Source organism: Hyperolius riggenbachi, chromosome 1 (assembly GCF_040937935.1).
Source record: "Hyperolius riggenbachi isolate aHypRig1 chromosome 1, aHypRig1.pri, whole genome shotgun sequence".
NCBI lineage: Eukaryota > Metazoa > Chordata > Amphibia > Anura > Hyperoliidae > Hyperolius > Hyperolius riggenbachi.
In genome coordinates, this window is record NC_090646.1 from 76759856 (window position 1) to 76781004 (window position 21149).

A 21149-nucleotide genomic window follows, 5' to 3' on the forward strand; every position below is an offset into this window, starting at 1 on the left:
ATGTATACAGAAATTTTACTTTATTTGAAAAATGTCAGCACAGAAAGTAAAAAAAAAACATTTTTTTGACAAAATTCATGTCTTTTTTGATGAATATAATAAAAACTAAAACTCGCAGCAGCAATCAAATAGCACCAAAAGAAAGCTGTATTAGTGACAAGAAAAGGAGGTAAAATTCATTTAGGTGGTAAGTTGTATGACCGAGCAATAAACCGTGAAAACTGCAGTGGTCTGAATGGAGAAAAAGGCTCTGGTCCTTAAGGGGTAGAAAGACTGTGGTCCTCAAGTGGTTAAGTTAAGGAGTGATTTCTAAAGTAAAGGTTTCAATCCTTAAAATAACGACACAATTCTAAATTTAAAGGGGGGCGGGCGCGTGCATGCGGCGTGCGCGGCAGTGTTAGCGTGGCCGTTAGGGGGAGAGAGGCAGTGCGGGAGGTCGTGGCCAAAGCCTAGTGCCCGTTTTAAACGTGCGGGCTTTCTACTAGTGTAAAAAAAACTACAGAGGTGATAACTTAAGGACTGGAATGATAAGACAACACTCTCACTCTGAAAACGTATCACTACGTGTTAATAAGGCAAGCTTCTTTAGTGAATTAACGCTTAAAATACTGATTGATGTGTGGTGAGAAATGTTCACCTGTCTTATTATCACTAGTATGAGCTTAGTGAATTGTGCCCATTGTTTAACCATTTCTGCCGCCCGGACGTGAAGCTCACGTCCAGGCGGCTGCTCTGCTGTGGTGCCGTGCTTCGGCACACTCCCGCGCGCGATGGCGGGCGCGCCCCTGTGCCCCCGTGGTGTCCCCCGGTAGCCCTGGGATCAGTGATCGGGATCATGGTTCCCGATCACCGGTCCGTGTCCCCCGCAGAAAAACTGAAGCACTCTTACAAGAGGCTTCAGTCTTTCTGCGCGTCAAAATTACTGCGTCCCCCTTGTGCTTCCGCTTAGCGAGAAGCACAAGGAGGGGAAAAAAACTGAAGGTGGCCATCTTGTGGCCAAATAGTAAAACTACATATTTTTTACATGACAATGTACACATATAACAACATTAAAAATTAACTGTTTATTTCCCACACCAAAATATTACCCAAATAAAATTTTTAATGGAAAAAAAAAATTACAATTAAAAAAAAAAAAGACAAACAGTTACCTAAGGGTCTGAACTTTTTAAATATGCATTTGAAGGGGGTATACTACGAACATTTTTTAAATTATAAGCTTGTAAAAGGTGATGGACGCAAAACGGAAACAATGCTCCTTTATTTCCAAATAAAATATTGGCGCCATACATTGTGATGGGGACAAAATTTAAATGGTATAATAACTGAGACAAACGGGCAAATAAAATACATAGGTTTTAATTATGGTAGCATGGATTATTTTAAAGCTATAACGGCCGAAAACTGAGAAATAATGATTTGTTTCCATTTTTTTCTTATTGATCCTGTTAAAATGCATTTATAAAAAAATAATTCTTAGCAAAATGTACCACCCAAAGAAAGCCTAATTAGTGGCAGAAAAAACAAGCTATAGATCAATAAATTGTAATAAGTAGTGATAAAGTTATTAGTGAATGAATGGAAGGTGAAAATTGCTCTGATGCATAAGGTGAAAAATCACCGGGCTGAAATGGTTAATTGGAGAGGCACTTAGGATTTTTCATGGGAATCATGTACATTTATAGGAACATCATTGGAGTAAGGTAGGTATAAATCAGGTCATTTGTTTATGATTAAAAAATGTAAAGTTTATTTTCAAAAAACTATAAACAAATATCATAAAATTAGCGAAACAACACACTTAGCCATCAACAATAGTTGTTTTTACAGAAACAGCGTACATCTATTATTACATTTCTGCCAGCAAGTAAAGTGCAGAAAGATGAAAACTGGTAGGACCTCCTTTTTCTCTAGTACATCCCCTAGCAATTGCTTCAACCACTCCTATTGGAGGAATATAACCATAGTATTCTTCAAATATCATAGTAGTTATACTTTTTTTTTCAGCCGAGGTAAAGACAAAATTTGATGTGTTTCGTGAACCTGACAAAGGTACTGTTCACTTCATCAGACACTAGTAAGATAAATCTGTGTTAGCTGCTCAGAATCCACCCACAGCTGACATCATATCCACTGGACATCTAGGGCTTGATTCACTAAACCGTGATAACAAATATCACACCTTATCAAAGATATCACACCTTATCAAAGTTAACACGCCTTATTAGAGTAGCTTAGTGAGCGCTCAGGGCAGGACGAGTACCATTGCCAATTAGCAGGCATACGTTCGTAGTGCTCGCTATGCTACTCTGATAAGGCGTGTTAACGTTGATAAGGTGTGATATCTTTGATACGGTGTGATGTTTGAGCTATCACAGTTTAGTGAGTCAACCCCCATATGTGGATGCCATTCAAAACTGTGTCTGAGAACTTGGTGGAATGGTGTGCATGAACAAGCCATGGCATGACTCCTTATTTATAACGTTATATTTGACACTACATTGTACCTGACGTATTGGTGCAATTTCTGCTTTTTCTGGGCACCTCACAATGCAGCCCATGAAGTATTTTCCATTTGTCCATATTTATAGACTAGAGCAGAAGGTTAGTCGCACTGACATTTACAGAAAGCTGTATTAAACTAGATGAATGTATTATCTTATTAGCTTACTAGTCACTAGTCAGCTTGCAGAACTGCTGTTCAGTGTTCTCCTCACTACAGAATGGAGAGGATTTTTGGAAGGATAAGAGCTATGGAAGTTGTTTGGGTGGATGAGCTGAGTATGGTGTAGACTTTGGGTTAAACAGGCAATATGGAAGTAGCTTGGGTGAGTAGCTGGGTATGGTGTAGACTTTGGGTTCCAATGGGAACATGGAAGTTGATTTGGTGGAGAAGCTAGGATTGGCGAAGCCTTTATGTTGAAAAGGCAATATACAAGTTGATTGGGTAGAGGAGTTGAGTATGGTGTAGCCTTTAGGTTGAATAGGCAATATATAAGTTGATTGGGTGGAGAAGCTGGGAATGGTGTAGACTTTAGGTGCATTAGGCAATATGGAAGTAGATTGGGTGGAGAAGCTGGGTATGGTGTAGGCAATATGGAAGTTGACTGGGTGGAGGAGCAGGGTGTGGTGTGACCTTTAGGTTGAATAGGCAATATGGATGATGCTTGGGTGAAGGAGCAGGGTATGGTGTAGCCTTTAGGTTGATTAGGCAATATACAAGTTGATTGGGTGGAGAAGCTGGGAATGGTGTAGACTTTAGGTGCAATAGGCAATATGGAAGTAGATTGGGTGGAGGAGCTGGATATGGTGTAGAGTCTGGGTTGAATAGGCAATTATAGACAATGTGGAATTTAATTGGGTGGAGGAGCAGGGTATGGTGTAACCTTTAGGTTGAATAGGCAATATGGAAGATGATTGGGTGGAGGAACTGAGTATGGTGTAGACTCTGGGTTGAATAGGCAATGACAGGCAATGTGGAAGTTGATTGGGTGAAAGAGCAGGGTATGGTGTAGACTTTGGGTTGAATAGGCAATATGGAAGTTGATTGGGTGGAGTAGCTGGGTATGGTGTAGACTTTAGGTTGAATAGGCAATATGGAAGATGATTGGGTGAAGGAGATGAGTATGGTGTAGACTTTGGGTTGCATAGGCAATATGGAAGTTGATTGGGTGGAGTAGCTGGGTATGGTGTAGACTTTAGGTTGAATAGGCAATATGGAAGTGAATTGGGTGGAGTAGCTGGGAATGTAGAATTTGGCCTGGATTGGTAGCATTTAAGGTGATTGGGTGGAACATATTACAGTGTTTAAGACATGCACAAAAAAGGAAGGGGAAAAGCACCAACGGAATAGGAGCAGCGTGCCTGAGCTATGGGTCTTTGCGTCCTAAGACCGAAATCTTAAAAAAGGATATAGTCTTCAAAGCTGTAAATGTAAAAATAGCTCTTTATTAGAGCTGTTTTTACATTTACAGTGGCACTGACTACCTCCTCAGTGTTTAAGACATTATTGTGTATACTTGCAAATATGAATTATATTAATGAGTAACAAAGCCTGCCCCCCTCCCTCCATCTCCCACAATCACCCATGCTGCATCTTAGGATCCTTTTCTAAAGGGAGTACAAGTGGTTTCCAAAGCCACACCTCTGTGCATGTCTTTGGGAAGAGAGGGAGGGGTTGTGGATTATATATTTTTTGACATGGGGATGTTGGCAGGACAGGCAGCCCGGACTGCAAAGATACTGGGTATCCACTTCTTCAACCGCTTCACAACTGAGAGGTTTTCACCCCTTGAGCACCAGAGCAATTTTCACCTTTCAGTGCTCCTTCCATTCATTCACCAATAACTTTATTACTTCTTATCACAATGAAATGAACTATATCTTGTTTTTTTCACCACCAATTAGGCTTTCTTTGGGTGGGACATTATGATAAGAATTATTTTATTCTAAATGTGTTTTAATGGTAAAAATAAGAAAACATTTGGAAAAAAATCATTATTTTTCAGTTTTCATGCCATTATAGTTTTTAAATAATGCATGCTGCCGTAATTAAAATCCACATAACTTATTAGCCAATTTGTACTGGTTATTACACCATTTAAATTATGTCCCTATCACAATGTCTGGCGCCAGTATTTTATATGGAAATAAAGGTGCATTTTTTTCAATTTTGCGTCCATCACTAAGTCCATCATTTATAGAGAAACAGTAGTATACCCTCTTGACATACATATTTAAAGAGTTCAGTCCCTAAGTTAACTGTTAATGTATTTTTTTATATTGTCAATTTTTTTTCTTTTTTTTGTAAAAAAATTAATTTGGTGACAATTGGGGAGTGTGGAAGGTAATGAGTTAATCTAAAATGTAAAAATATGTATTAGTATATAAAAAAATGCTTTTAAATGTTGTTTTACTATTTGGCCACAAGATGGCCACAGTCATTTTTTGTGAATGCGTCCTGTAAGCGTAGTATGTACGCTTACACAAAGTGTAATGAGGATGGGAACTTTTTTTTTTTTTATAATGATTGCGCAGCTCCTCATAGAAGCAGCCGATCATTGCTGCGGGGACCTAGATCCCATGCATTGATTCATTGCGTTCCCATTCATTGATCTCCGGGCGAGCGGGCGGCGGCATGCACGAGCGCGGACAGCAGCGGTGGCGGCGGGTGTACATATATCTACTCCCCAGGCACGGAAATGAAGTTTAAAGGGGCGTAAATATACTGTACATGGGCGTCGAAATGGTTAAAGTACAATAAAATCCATTGATACTTTCTGGTTTAGATCCAACATTTCCACTGGTGATGCCCAGTGAGGCACAGCTGGAAAATGTTTAAGAACCACTGATCTAAACACATAAAATTAAGTTGCAAAGAGGTTTAAAAAAGTAAATATAAGCGGAAGGGAAAATAGACAATATAAAATGTGCACTAAGACTTTAATACCTCACCTCTATATTAAAGTGTTTAACACCCCTCATGAGCACTTTTTACACCAACTCTCCTATATCGAAAAGATCACCCAGAATATAACCATACAAACTGTATAATAAAGTTAATGGACACGCTAAAAGTATTACTTCACAAACTGATGTAAGTGGCCATTGGGATCTTATAGGGGAATGTTTTAGGTTTTTGAAACTTTCATTCGTAAAGGTTGAATTCTACACTACGTCTCTTCTTCATGCAGGTTAATTAACACACGTCATTTGTTGCGTCAAAATGTATGAAAATTACATTTATTGCTATGCAGTTGGTCTATACCTGTGTTAAAGGCACACGTCCAACTACACCTTTGATCAACCAGATATGAAGCATAGACTGCATGCAATAAACACATATTTTAATGCTTGTTTAAAGGATAACTGCCATATTTATTTACTTTTAAACAATACCAGTTGCCTGGCTATCCTACTGCCTCTAATACTTTTAGCCATAGACCCTGAACAAGCATGCAGCAGATCAGATGTTTCTGACATTATTGTCAGATCTGATAAGATTAGTCACATGCTTGTTTCTGGTGTTATTCAAACACCACTGCAGACAAATAAATCAGGGCTGCTAGAAAACTGGTATTGTTTAAAAGGAAATAAATATGGCAGCCTCCATATTTTTCTCACTACAATTGGCTTTGACCTCCCTAGCGGTAACCCCGAGTCAGGCTGGGGACAGAAAACCACAGCTCAGAGCGGTAAACCCCGAACCTGACTTGTGGTAGCCGCCAGGAGCTCTGTGCAAAGTATAACACGCAAGCGGGCGCTTCAACTCTCCTCCCCCGGGATCCAGACGCCGGCAGCCATTCTCCTTCCTGTCCTAGGAAGCTTTGCATCCCTGTGGTGAGATTGCCGTTTGACTTTGACAACAGATGGCAATCTCACTACATGGTCACTGCGCCACCTGGAGGATGGAGGGAGAATTGCAGTGCCAGATCCCAGGGAGGTGAGTAAGTGCAGGGGCTGATGCAGATCTCTTTAGCAGCATGATTTTTTCCTGGTTTTAGGGTCTCAAAGCATGCAAAAAAAATTGCACCCTAAAATCCGGAAATAATCATACCGCCAAGGAGGTTAAAGTGTACCAGAGACGTTATAAAAGAAAGATTTGATACTTACCTGGGCTTCCTCCAGCCTCCGTTCAGCCACAGTCAGCCCCAGTAACTGGCTCAGTCACGTCAGTCGTGGTCTTCTGCACATGTGCAGGGAAGCCAGTTACCGGGGCTGACTGTGGCTGAACGGAGGCAGGCGGGAGGACAGCGAGGGACTCAGACGTGCTTATGGGGCTAGAGGAAGCCTAGGTAAGCATCTTTCTTTTATAACGTCTCTAGTTTCCTTTAAAGAGAACCCAAGGTGGGTTTCTGACATGTTTATTAGGACACAGAGACTGGTTCTGCATACTATCACCAGCCTCTGTTGCCATATAGTGCGCCCCCCCCCCCCCCCTTGTGCTCTGCTGTCATCCAATATAAAAACCGCCATGGTAGTGACATGCAGCATATTGCTAGCTGGCTGTTTACATTGTAGCTGTCATTTACCTCCACTCCCCCGCCTCCTGCATATTGCCGCTCCCCGTCTGCGTCCTTTCCCTCCCCGCCTCCATAAGCTTCCTCCAGTCGGCTCACGGAGGAGGGAAGGGACGCAGGCGGGGAGCGGTGATATGCAGGAGGCGGGGGAGCGGAAGTAAATAACAGCTACAATGTAAATTGCCAGTTTTAGGCTTGGTGGTATATTCTCCACAGTCAGCACACCACGTGCTGACTGTGGAGAATATACCACCAAGCCTAAAACTGGCAATTTGTGCTAGCGTGTGTACCTCCTTCACGTCAGGATATACACCACGTATATCCTGACGTGAAGGAGGTACACACGCTAGCACAAGGAACCAGGATATCCCCAACTTAGTGGAGGAAAGGACTGACTCCCGTAGGAGATGTGGCAAACAGAGCAGGCGTAGATCCGAGCTACCACAAACAATGCTTAAATACAATGGATACGATATTCCTAGCGTATTACAATTACAGCTATCAATTGAGCTACAAATGACTGACTAACATATGTATATATCGGCGATGAACCGATATATAACATAAGCAAGGAACACTAGCTAGGAACTGGAACAATACAAGGAACAGGACTATTAAGGATTCGCTACTTCTACGCAGAAGTGAGCGCAATCCACGCAAGGTAACAGGAACGAGACTCAGAAGGATTCGCTACTTCTACGCAGAAGTGAGCGCAATCCACGCAAGGTAACAGGAACAGGACTCAGAAGGATTCGCTACTTCTACGCAGAAGTGAGCGAAATCCACACAAGGTAACAGGAACAAGACTAGGAAGGATTCGCTACTTCTACGCAGAAGTGAGTGCAATCCACACAAGGTAACAGGAACAGGACTGAACTAACTAAGCACGGGTGATCACGGTACGCGCAACCTACCAAAACGTGCTAGAAACTGACTGACTGAACACAGGATATAAACAGTTCGAGTACGTATATATCAGCGACACTGATATATTAAAGAGACACTGAAGCGAGAATAAATCTTGCTTCAGTGCTTATATTCAGCAGGGGCAACTTGGTCGTAAATTTTGCTGCTGTTGAGGCAGGGCTAACGGCTGCAGCCCTGCCTCTCAGCGCCGTCTATCAGCGGCGCATCGCCGCCTCTCCCCCGCCCCTCTCAGCGAAGGTAGACTGAGAGGGGCGGGGGAGAGGCGGAGATGCGCACTGACAGACCCGCATGAGGCAGGGCTGCGGCCATTAGCCATGCCTCAATGCGGAAGTGATCCCCCGCTGCACAGAGGGGATTTGGGAGCTAAGGGACCCCCGTTTAGCTGCGGGATAGCGGCGTTTTAGCAGGGGCACACGTGCCCCTGCTGAATATAAGCACTGAAGCGAGATTTATTCTCGCTTCAGTGTCTCTTTAACGTAACACGAATACAAGAAAAATAACAAACGCGCTAGTATGCGTATATATCGGCGATGAACCAATATATGATGCAAGGCCAGCAAAGTAACAAATACTGATAAACAGGATCAGGACTAGAAGGACTCACTGACCCCTTCACAGGAGTCAGTGCAGTCCACATGAGATCTAGGAACGGTGGAGGGGGGGGGGGGGGGGGCAGACAGAGTAACAGACTGATCTGAAACTATGATAGCCCGTGGAGCCCTGCAGGAAGCAGTCCTTTATACTGAGGTAATCCAATGGGAGCAGACATGCAGATTCCCACACAGGTGAATGATAATCAATCACAGGCTGACAGCAGGAAATGGCAGACAATGATATGCAGCCAGCCAGAAAGGGATTGCAGCTCCATTGCAAAAAACAATGGCCTCAATTCACTAAGATCATGCTGGAGATAATAAGGCAAGAGAAAACTTACCTCCACATAAGAGAGAGTTATCTTATCTCTTGATTCCTTAAGTTACCTCCTCTGTAGTTAAGTTACCTCCTCTGTAGTTATTTTACCTCCTCTGTAGTTAATTTACCTCCTCTGTAGTTAATTTACCTCCTCTGTAGTTATTTTCACATGCAGTTAATAAAGCCTGTCTTTAACTCTGGAGTTATTTTAAGGATTGAAGAGTTAACTTAAAGACAGAAGAGTTAACTTTAGGTTTGCCTGAGGTAAAATGTTTCCTGAATACTACATGCCTTATCACCATGGTAACAACTCTAGAAGAGTTATTAAAGACAGGAGATAAGCTTAGTGAATTGAGGCCATAGTTTGCTTTCACAAAAGCATCTTAAACCGTCATCAACCTCAGAGCGACTGCAGATGGAATCAACGCTCAGTGTGAGCGCAGGCAAAACTATGCGAGCAAATGCACGCAAAAAAATCAAAAACTGCTTGTCTACAGTAAAACTGCAGCCAGCAGTACATGCTGCAGAAGTGATCATAACAGCCAGCTAGTGACAAGCTGCATGTCGCTAGCATGGCGGTGTTTATATTGGGGGACAGCAGAGCACAAGGGGGGCCTGGGGGCACTCTATATGGCAACAGAGGCTGGTGATAGTATTCAGAACTAGTCTCTGTTTACTAACATACATGTCAGAAACCCACCTCGGGTTCTCATGTCATGTCAGGGTATTATGGCTATGTTCTGTAATCTACAATAATCAGTCAGATTTCATTTTACTCATGTGATATCGGGAACAACTGGCATAGGATTCTGTGCACTTAGCAAACTGCAGTTTGTCCTGTGGGGTAATTATGATAACGCTTTGCTTATAGATGATTACTCCTATGGAATAATAGACATCCAGTTTAAGTTGTTAGCATCATAGACTATTTTCAGCTATGCTTGTGCTCATTTTGCTGTGATCAATTACAATCAGCTAATCAACCACTTTATTACAAAACAGCTTAATGAAATCTAAACAGTCCTGCTCAGAAAATCAGGCTTTAAGGAAACAGAGTTTGCATCTTTGCTGTATAGACAGAGGAGAGACACCAAGATATATTTTCCACAATTTAATGTGATATTCTTGTCCTTGGCTATTCCTCCCTCTTTGCCAGGTTGTCAGCATTTTCCTAAGGTCAGCAGATTTAATTGGAGGAGTGATATGTTTAGACAGTTTTGATTTTTGGACTCCAGCAAGAGGCAGGCATATTTCTGGGAAAAATGACAGCGACTGTTTACAATGCAACCTACTTCTTTAGAGATGTAGTCGCCCTTTTGCTCAAAATTGCCACACACTTGTAGTTTCTAAGCATTTGTTTCCATTAGAGAAAGCTAGCCCATAACCCCTCAGACAGCCCTAATACTTTAGGTGGAAAACTTGTTGTCACCAGCCAAAATGGTGCCTGGACTTGCACCCTTGGCAAGTTGCTTCAGGAGTGAGATACCAGTCAGTTACAACAAAAAATTCCAGGCACATAAACAGCTTCTTTCCTTAGGCAGTAGCTCTGCTTAAAGCGGAATTGTAAATATGTTTTAAACACACTGTTTCACTTACCTGGGGCTTCTGCAAGCTCCCAGCAGCCGTCCTGTCCCGCGCCGGTCCTCCAAGAGCCTCTGTTCTCCCGCTGCCAGCTACTTTCGGTTTTGCCCCTGGGCCACTGCGCCTGCATGGCTCTGGCCACGTGTATCGTTTAAACATAGCAAAGAAATGAACAGCGCTACTTAAAAACAGATGAGTGCTTACCTGCAAAAAAGTGCACACCCCACTCATGGGATTCAAATACACAATGAGCATACACATGACCTGTCTACCACTTGGAGGATGTAATGCTGCATACACACTTGAGATAAAAGTCTCTGGAAAAGGCAAGATCACAGACCAATCATACCCCATTCCATGTAGTATGAGAGCCATACTCTACACAGTCTATTCTATGGAGCTGCACTCCCCATCAGATAAAATCTTTGCAAGATGCTGCACACAAAGATGCTGTACACATTCAAAAGATCAGTATCTGCAAAAGATCTCTTCCTGCAATAGATCCATTCCTTCAAAATGCATTCATAGTCTATGAGATCTGCAGATCATCATACACACCTTGTTTAGCAGGCAGTCATCTGCAGATCATCTGCAGATCAGATCCACCAGGATGGATTTTCAGATCTGCAGATGATTGCCAGATATGCAGATGAAGTCTGTTAAACAAGGTGTGTATGAAGATCTGCAGATCTCATAGACTATGAATGCATTTTGAAGGAATGGATCTATTGCAGGAAGAGATCTTTTGCAGATACTGATCTTTTGAATGTGTACGGGCATCTTTGTGTGCAGCATCTTGCAAAGATTTTATCTGAGGTGGAGTTCAGCTCCATAGAATAGACTGTGTAGAGTATGGCTCTCATACTACATGGAATGGGGTAAAATTGGTCTGTGATCTTGCCTTTTCCAGAGACTTTTATCTCAAGCGTGTATGCAGCATTTCACTAACAATTTGCAATTTGTTAGGTACTTGTCCCTCCCACTGTCGAATAAGTCTTTCCTCCATGGGAGGGGACCTAACACTAACTAACTAAATTCTACCTATGCATATGCATAGCCTGGGCGCGCTACCAGTAAAATTGAGAATTGCGCAAAAAAAAAGTGGGATCAGCGCATCACCAGGCCGCCTCTGAATGGCCTCAGCTCAGAGATGCGCTGAGCCCCCCCAGAAACTGCAAACACACCTTGAACCCAAACAGAGGCTCTGCATATACACCAAAGGAAAACTATTAAGTGGGAGCAGCTGACCAGAAATAAATCAATCAAACATAGCAAAGAAATGAACAGCGCTACTTAAAAACAGATGAGTGCTTACCTGCAAAAAAGTGCACACCCCACTCATGGGATTCAAATACACAATGAGCATACACATGACCTGTCTACCACTTGGAGGATGTTAGTTTCACTAACAATTTGCAATTTGTTAGGTACTTGTCCCTCCCACTGTCGAAGAAGTCTTTCCTCCATGGGAGGGGACCTAACACTAACTAAATTCTACCTATGCATATGCATAGCCTGGGCGCGCTACCAGTAAAATTGAGAATTGCGCAAAAAAAAGTGGGATCAGCGCATCACCAGGCCGCCTCTGAATGGCCTCAGCTCAGAGATGCGCTGAGCCCCCCCAGAAACTACAAACGCACCTTGAACCTAAACAGAGGCTCTGCATATACACCAAAGGAAAACTATTAAGTGGGAGCAGCTGACCAGAAATAATTTTTTTTCACGTATCGTTTCTTCGCGTTCCCCGCTATTGCAGAGGGGAAAGTGAAGAAAAGATACGCTTGGAAGGGCCGCGCTGGCCTTGACTTACAAATCGACGAATGGAGCGGCGGTGGGAGAACGGAGACTCGTGGAGGACCAGGACAGGACGGCTGCTGGGGGCTTGCAGAAGCCCCAGGTAAGTGAAACAGTGTGTTTAAAAAGTATCTACAGTTCCGCTTTAATGCAGAACCAAAATAATCTATCCAGCACAAACAGCAATTCTGAAACTGCTGGGACTAGAAAATTACAGCACAGAGTTGGAATTTAAAAATTATGTTTCTCACCCCTTTTTCCACTATTTTACAGTATCTATTAAAAGTAATCCTGTTTAATGGAATCATCCAATAGTGCAAGTCCACAAATACATACACAGAAGCCTCAGCTGATCCTCCTGGGAGTACGCTGACCTCAGTTATTGGTATTAGTGACACAGGGGGCAGGATGAGTCATTTGTGTGAGTCATGAAGCTCAGTGACATGGATGCAGCAATCTAACGCTCACCCTTTTTGCAGTGTGCAGCTGCTGCTCCGCTGGTAAAACATTTCGAGGTGAGTGTAAAGAATCCCATCCGCGTTTTTTGTCCTAACATTCATCAGGCTTTGTGTACGCGGGTGGCTCAGCCGCGGCTTCACCGAGTTCCTAACGCTGTTGTGCTACGTTGCGGTTTTCCAAACTCATCTCGTTCTACTCCACCGTGTTTAGAAATCCGCAATTGCTTACCAACCGCTGTCTGAACATAATGGGGCCTGTTTATAAAGATTGCGACTAGCTGATTGCCAGGAGAAGAGAACCTATGCTGCATACACACTTGAGATAAAAGTCTCTGGAAAAGGCAAGATCACAGACCAATTTTACCCCCTTCCATGTAGTATGAGAGCCATACTCTACACAGTCTTTTCTATGGAGCTGAACTCCCCATCAGATAAAATCTTTGCAAGATGCTGCACACAAAGGGCTTGATTCACAAAGCGGTGCTAACTGTTAGCACGCCTGTGAAAACCCCCTTAGCACGTCTAAACAAGCTTTTCGCGCATAAAACTTTACGCGCGCAAAACTTTATGCGCGTAAAACTTTACGCGCGTACTGCACAGAGCGCAGGGCGCACCGCGCAAAGTGCCCATTAAAGCCTATGGGACTTAGCGCGCGTAAAACTTTGCGCGCGTAAAACTTTGCGCACGCAAAGTTAGCGCGCGATCTGATTGAGAAATCCGATGCTAACCTACTTAGCACCCTAGTTAGCGCGTCTAAAGACTTTAGACGTGCTAAGTAGGTTAGCACCGCTTTGTGAATCAAGCCCAAAGATGCCCGTACACACTCAAAAGATCAGTATCTGCAAAAGATCTGTTCCTGCAAAAGATCCATTCCTGCAAAATGCATTCATAGTCTATGAGATCTGCAGATCCTCATACACACCTTGTTTAACAGACTTCATCTGCATATCTGGCAATCATCTGCAGATCTGAAAATCCATCCTGGTGGATCTGATCTGCAGATGATCTGCAGATGATTGCCTGTTAAACAAGGTGTGTATGGTGATCTGCAGATCTCATAAACTATAAATGCATTTTGCAGGAATGGATCTATTGCAGGAAGAGATCTTTTGCAGATAATGATCTTTTGAATGTGTACGGGCATCTCTGTGTGCAGCATCTTGCAAAGATTTTATCTGATGGGGAGTGCAGCTCCATAGAAAAGACTGTGAAGGTATGGCTCTCATACTACATGGAATGGGGTAAAATTGGTCTGTGATCTTGCCTTTTCCAGAAACTTTTATCTCAAGTGTGTATGCAGCATTAGTCCATTTCTCGCCTCTCCATACTTGTAAATGTGGCGATCAGCTTAAAGTGGACCTGAGATGGGGCAGGAGAAAACAATTATATATACCTGGGACTTCCTTCAGCCCCCTTCAGGCTGATCACTCCCTCACCGTCCTTTGCCGCCACCTCGGTCATCTGCAATTGGCCCCGGAAAGTCCTCCAGTCAGGGTCGCAGAACGCTCATGGCGATGGGAGCGCGTGCATGGCTGGGCCACACAAGCACAGTTGGCCCTGGACTTAAAGAGAAACCGTGACCAAGAATTGAACTTCATCCCAATCAGTACTGTAGTAACTCCAGCATTCATTAGACTACTGCTTCTTACTGTAGTAACTCCAGCATTCAGTAGACTATTGCTTCTTACTGTAGTAACTCCAGCATTCATTAGACTACTACTGCTTCTTAACTCCAGCATTCATTAGACTACTGCTTCTTATTGCTTACCCAGAGGTGTTTGCCAGAGTGAATTGTGGGGAGGGCAGTATAACAGTATGGCTTCCCTGGCATGACAGTTTGCAGTGTGACACACAGGGGAACATGTAGTGATGTGTCTGCTGAGCAGTGCATAAATATATGGGATCAGGCGCCCTCTCCTGTCAAATGTAGGAACATCCTGTGTTAACAAATTCCATTTACACAAATCAACTTGTGAAAAAGGAAGTTGAGTTTTCCAAACGGTTATGTTATGTTGATCAAAAACTGTGCATGCAAGTGACATTTCACACGGCATGTGCCTATGCTTTGGAACCATGTCGTTTGAATGACTTGGACACAAAGACCGACTGCTTGATATCAGCCCAATAGCCACCTGAATTCATCCCCTAGTTGGATGCAGGGCCGGGACGAGGCAGAGGCAAAAGAGGCTCCAGCCTCAGGGCACACTGTAGGAAGGGGTGCACAACTCACTCAGCTATCATTCCCATATTGTGTTTTAAGCAATAAGAAAAGGAGATACATAGCAGTGACCGCAAGCTAGATAACTAGAGATTAAGGTGTTGGGGGCCCTGGCCCTAGCAATCAGTGTGTGACGGCTGGAGTGGGAGGGATGGAGGGGCGCACTTTGGTGTCTCAGCCTGGGTGCTGGAGGACCTTGTCCTGGCTCTGGTTGGATGAGGCAGAATATCCAGACGTCGTGTAACTACATTTTTTACAAATCTTGTCATCCGAAAAGACAAGCTTTTAAAAAAATTAAAGGAATACCATTGATTAAAACAAGTTTTTGTTAATGCTGTATGTTAGGGCACGCATTACCACAAGTACTAGGAGAAATTTCCTTCCTCACACAGCTCCGCCTCTCTGCTGTAAAACCCTCCCTCAGTTTTACGCTGGGCATACATGGCTCGTTTTTGCCGCTCGATTCTCCTGTTCGATCGTTTCGCCGCTCGATTCTACAGTCGATTCTCCTATCTTCCACTTGTTTTTCTTATCTTTTTCCATTCACTGCCATCACAAATCGAGCGGCAAAACGATCGAGCGGGAGATCGGACATGTGACAAATTATCTATCGAGCTATCTATCTGTCTCAAAAACGACCCTTGTATTCCCAGCATTAGATACAAAGGTGTCTGGCTGTTAGAGGGCTAGACCATGTTCCTGCACAGGGCTGCCACACACTGGTCGATTGCCACCAGATCGACCAGCAGATAGATCCCTCTGTGATCAAATCTGATCAAAGAGGGATCTATTGGCTGCCTACACTGCAAACAGATTTTGAATCGATTTCACTATGAAACCGATTCACAATCTGTGGAGCTGCCGATGCCCCCCCTGCATACATTACCTAATCCGGCCGGCGCAAGTCGCCCGATGTCTGCTGTCTTTTCTCCGCTCTGGGCTCCAGCTTCACTTTACTTCCTGTCGGGGGAAGTTTAAACAGTAGAGGGAGCTACGATTTCACATTTCACAGCAGATTCGATCACAATGATCGAATCTGCTGCCTATCGGCGGAAAATCGTGTAAGTGTATGGGCACCTTTATTCAGATGGTGGTAAGAGGTTGAAGATTCCAGCAATGTGTGTTTATTATCTTTGCTTTTCTGACTGATAACGATCCTAATAATGCCTTTGTAAACAGTGTCTCTCCCTCCCAGCACAGCACCCCATAGCAGCCTACAAAGTAGATACAGCCTGGAGTGAAAAATCACAAGCAAGCAAGTCAGTCAGGAATATGCACATCTCCCTGCTAGTTATATTTCAGCAATATTACACACATCTAGTTACCTGGCTGTTACCTTCTCAGATCAGCCTCCTCATGTCTCCTGCATGCTGTGACACAGTGAAGTATACACTCACCTAAAGTATTATTGGGAACACCTGTTCAATTTATCATTAATGCAATTATCTAATCAACCAATCACATGGCAGTTGCTTCAATGCATTTAGGGGTGAGGTCCTGGTCAAGACAATCTTCTGAACTCCAAACTGAATGTAAGAATGGGAAAGAAAGGTAAATTAAGCAATTTTGAGCGTGTCATGGTTGTTGGTGCCAAATGGGCCAGTCTGAGTATTTCACAATCTGCTCAGTTACTGGGATTTTCACGTACAACCATTTCTAGGGTTTACAAAGAATGGTGTGAAAAGGGAAAAACATTCAGTATGCGGCAGTCCTGTGGGCGAAAATGCCTTGTTGATGCTAGAGGTCAGAGGAGAATGGACCGACTGATTCAAGCTGAGAGAAGAGCAACAGTGACTGAAATAACCACTCGTTACAACCGAGTTATGCAGCAAAGCATTTGTGAATCCACATCACGCACAACAATGAGGCGGATGGGCTACAACAGCAGAAGACCCCACCGGGTACCACTCATCTCCACTACAAATAGGAAAAAGAGGCTACAATTTGCACGAGCTCACCAAAATTGGACAGTTGAAGACTGGAAAAATGTTGCCTGGTCTGATGAGTCTTGATAGAGTCAGAATTTGGCGTAAACAGAATGAGAACATGGATCCATCATGCCTTGTTATCACTGTGCAGGCTGGTGGTGGTGTAATGGTGTGCAGGATGTTTTCTTGGCACACTTTAGGCCCCTTAGTGCCAACTGGGCATCGTTTAAATGCCACGGGCTACCTGAGCATTGTTTCTGACCATGTCCGTCCCTTCATGACCACCATGTACCCATCCTCTGATGGCTACTTCCAGAAGGATAAGCTCGAATCATTTCATATTGGTTTCTTGAACATGACAATGAGTTCACTGTACTAAGATGGCCCCCCAGTCACCAGATCTCAACCCAAAAGAGCATCTTTGGGATGTGATGGAACGGGAGCTTCGTGCCCTGGATGTGCATCCCACAAATCTCCATCAACTGCAAGATGCTATCCTATCAATATGGGCCAACATTTCTAAAGAATGCTTTCAGCACCTTGTTAAATCAATGCCACATAGAATTAAAGCAGTTCTGAAGGCGAAAGGGGGTCAAACACCGTATTAGTATGGTGTTCCTAATAATCCTTTAGGTGAGTGTATTTGTTAGCTGTGTGAGGAATGAAGGATGATTTTTTTTTCAATTTATCAAATGAATGTATTTAATGAGCAAAGGGAGTTTAAAAATCACGTAGAATTGGAATGAGAGCTGACAACAGTTACCTTACATGTGTTAATACTCAAATCCACTTTCACATTACAGCTCATATAAAATTATTTATTTTTTTGTAATGTAGTCAAATATTTAAATGATTTCTGAATGTTACTTTACATAATAGTTCTGGATGTCACAGTAGTGACTAATGAAGGGCAATGAGATGCAAACTATTGGGATGATGCAGGATTAGGAAATGATGTATTAAAATGTATGCAGCTTGAAAATTGAGCAAAACAAAACCTGAAAAGGTGGAATTTGATCCATTTTTTGGATTTGGTCCATTTCAAGCTGCGTAATTTGCATAGAAAATGTGCATAAACCTGAATCAACACAGAATCATTTGCCTCTCATTGACCACCCCTTCTTTTGTTCAAATAATATTTATTAGAGTTTGAATGAAGGATGATGTTTAAGTAGGCAGAGAGGGAGAGAGAACTGGGTGAATAAATAAAGTGCCCCTAGCACTAGTGGTAATGTGTACACTAATATAGAGTATTAAAAAAAAAAGTCGCTTTAATCGTTAGTGTTCCTTCAAGTTTCTTCTTCAGGCATAATATAGCTCTGGATACGGTTCTGATCACCGGCGTACCTACCGGGGATGCGACCCACTCAGCCGCAGGGGGGCCCGGGGCTGCTCTGGGGCCTGCTCACTGTGCGTGGGGGGAGCGCTGCTCTGGACCCCCCAGCAAGGTGCTCAACTGGCCGCAGCGTCTAATAGACGCTGCACCAGTTCATTCCCCGCAGCCCCACTCCAGCACCCTGCATAGTCTCCGGCAGGCAGAGCAGGGCTACGGCAAGATGGCCGCCGAAGAAGCCCTACACTGGAGACTATTTGTGCCTCTAGTACAGGGCTTCGGCAGCCATCTTGCCGTAGCCCTGCACTCTGCCTGTCAGCGCGGGAGATGTGTTGCAGGAGGACTCGGGGAGCTGCGAATCAGATGTCGGGAGAGGAGAAGACTTCTGTTAGGTAAGTGAATTGTTTTTTTTTCACAGGTGCATTTTTTTTTTCTAGTGTCTGCTGCCTACATTGTGATTTTCTGGTGACTGCTGCCTATATTGTGATTTTCAGGTGTCTGCTGCCCACATTAGGATTTTCTGGTGTCTGCTGCCCACATTACGATTTTCAGGTGTCTGCTGCCCACATTACGATTTTCTGGTCACTGCTGCCCTCATTGCGATTTTCTGGTCACTGCTGCCCACATTGCGATTTTCTGGTGTCTGCTGCCCACATTACGATTTTCAGGTGTCTGCTGCCCACATTACGATTTTCTGGTCACTGCTGCCCTCATTGCGATTTTCTGGTCACTGCTGCCCACATTGCGATTTTCTGGTGTCTGCTGCCCACATTACGATTTTCAGGTGTCTGCTGCCCACATTACGATTTTCAGGTGTCTGCTGCCCATATTATGATTTTCTGGTGTCTGCTGCCCACATTACGATTTTCAGGTGCCTGCTGCCCACATTACGATTTTCTGGTGTCTGCTGCCCACATTATGATTTTCTGGTGTCTGCTGCCCACATTGCGATTTTCTGGTGTCTGCTGCCCACATTACGATTTTCTGGTGTATGCTGCCCACATTAGGATTTTCTGGTGACTGCTGCCCACATTGCGATTTTCTGGTGACTGCTGCCCACATTGCGATTTTCTGGTGACTGCTGCCCACATTGCGATTTTCTGGTGACTGCTGCCCACATAAGGATTTTCTGGTGACTGCTGCCCACATTAGGATTTTCTGGTGTGTGCTGCCCACATTATGATATTCTGGTGACTGACTGCTGCCCACATTAGGATTTTCTGGTGACTGCTGCCCACATTACAATATTCTGGTGACTGCTGCCCACATTAGGATTTTCTGGTGACTGATGCCCACATTGCGATTTTCTGGTGACTGCTGCCCACATGGCGATTTTCTGGTGAACTCTGCCCACATTACGATTTTCTGGCCCACATTACGATTTTCTGGTGAACACTGCCCACGTTACGATTGTCTGGTGAATGCTGTCCACGTTACGATTTTCTGGTGAACGCTGCCCACATTACGATTTTCTGGCCCACATTACGATTTTCTGGTGAACACTGCCCACGTTACGATTGTCTGGTGAATGCTGTCCATGTTACAATTTTCTGGTGAACGCTGCCCACATTACGATTTTCTGGTGAACTCTGCCCACATTACGATTTTCTGTCCCATATTACGATATTCTGGTGAACGCTGCCCACATTACGATTGTCTGGTGAATGCTGTCCACGTTACAATTTTCTGGTGACTGCTGCTCACGTTACGATTTTCTGGTGACTGGTGCCCACATTACGATTTTCTGGTGAACTCTGCCCACATTATGATTTTCTGGTGAACTCTGCCCACAATACGATTTTCTGGCCCACATTACGATTGTCTGGTAAAATGCTGCCCACTTTACAATTAATTTACAGTGAAACGCTGCCCCATTACGATTATTTGGCACCTATGGGGGGGGGGGGGGCATCCAAATATTCGCAGGGGGGCCCAGTGATTTCTAGTTACGCCCCTGGTTCTGATCCATTCTGTATTATACCTGAAGAAGAAATGTAAAGTTTCGAAAGTTTGCAAGGAAAACTTGAACTGTTAGTCATTAAAGCAAGCCTGGACGATCCTTTGCTCAAAAATGTAGATACTTCAGTAGACATCCTCCTCCCAATGACCAATCCAGTGATGGGACCCTCAGAAGTTCACAGCCGCACTCGCATACACGAATGAGCAGGTCCGCACTGCAGAGGCACAGGACCCCGCGCCTGCACAGTAGCTAAAAAAGCCGAGCCAATTCAGTGTGGTGTTACTGTGCAGGCGCAGGCGAGCTCTGTCACCAGGCCCTTGCCCCCGGGCTTCGGAGGATCCCAACACTGGAATGGCGGTGAGGAAGAGGGGATGGGTAAGCCTCTGGATTATCCTTAAGCCTACCTCTACTTAGGTAAGTACCCCTTTGGGGACTTTTTTCACTACAGGTACACTTTAGGCCCCTTTTACACTAGGGCACTTTGCTTGCATTGCGACACCCTTTCTACACACAGGGTAACGCAGCAGCAAAGAAAAGTGTATGGGGCCGAGTACACTCACTACACTCACCACATCGCGCTGGAAGCTTCCAATCCGCTGTAAAGTCAACTCCGCGTTACCATCTGACGTACGCAACGACCGAAAGCTTGTAAGTCAATGGGGGACTCAAAAACTTTAAATACGTTGGCGGTGGCAGCATGCAGGCACGGAACAACACAAATATGACGGGGAAGCCGCAAATCCCAGTGACGTATTCATGTCCAGCAGGGAGTACGTCATTCAGCGAGAGGTGGCGACGTGCAGGGGGTGTGCGGGTGGGGGGAGCTATGCATATGACCCTGTCAGCACACTCTGCCGCAGGGTCCTATGAATCATTTTTTTTGCCGTTGCGATGCACGGGGGGTGGAGCATCTCACCACAACGCTCACCACAAGTATAAAACCGGCCTTAAAGAGAGTCTGAAGCGAGCCTTAAATCATGTTTAAAGCTTTTACTACTGTAAAGCCCTATATAGATAGT

The 21149-nt window shown here is 44.1% G+C and overlaps 1 protein-coding gene across 6 annotated transcripts in view; it reads left to right on the forward strand.

The window, feature by feature from the left end:
• The window catches only part of REEP1 (receptor accessory protein 1), a 183959-nt gene that overhangs the window by 140597 nt on the left and 22213 nt on the right, over positions 1–21149 (forward strand). For 5 of the 6 annotated variants that reach the window (XM_068275332.1, XM_068275364.1, XM_068275352.1 and 2 more), the window contains one exon: positions 12713–12748. The exons of the other annotated variant lie outside the window; for it this stretch is intronic. In XM_068275332.1, the coding sequence (XP_068131433.1) occupies positions 12713–12748 (36 nt within the window). The remainder of the gene's footprint in view (positions 1–12712; positions 12749–21149) is intronic. 6 annotated transcript variants of the gene reach the window in all.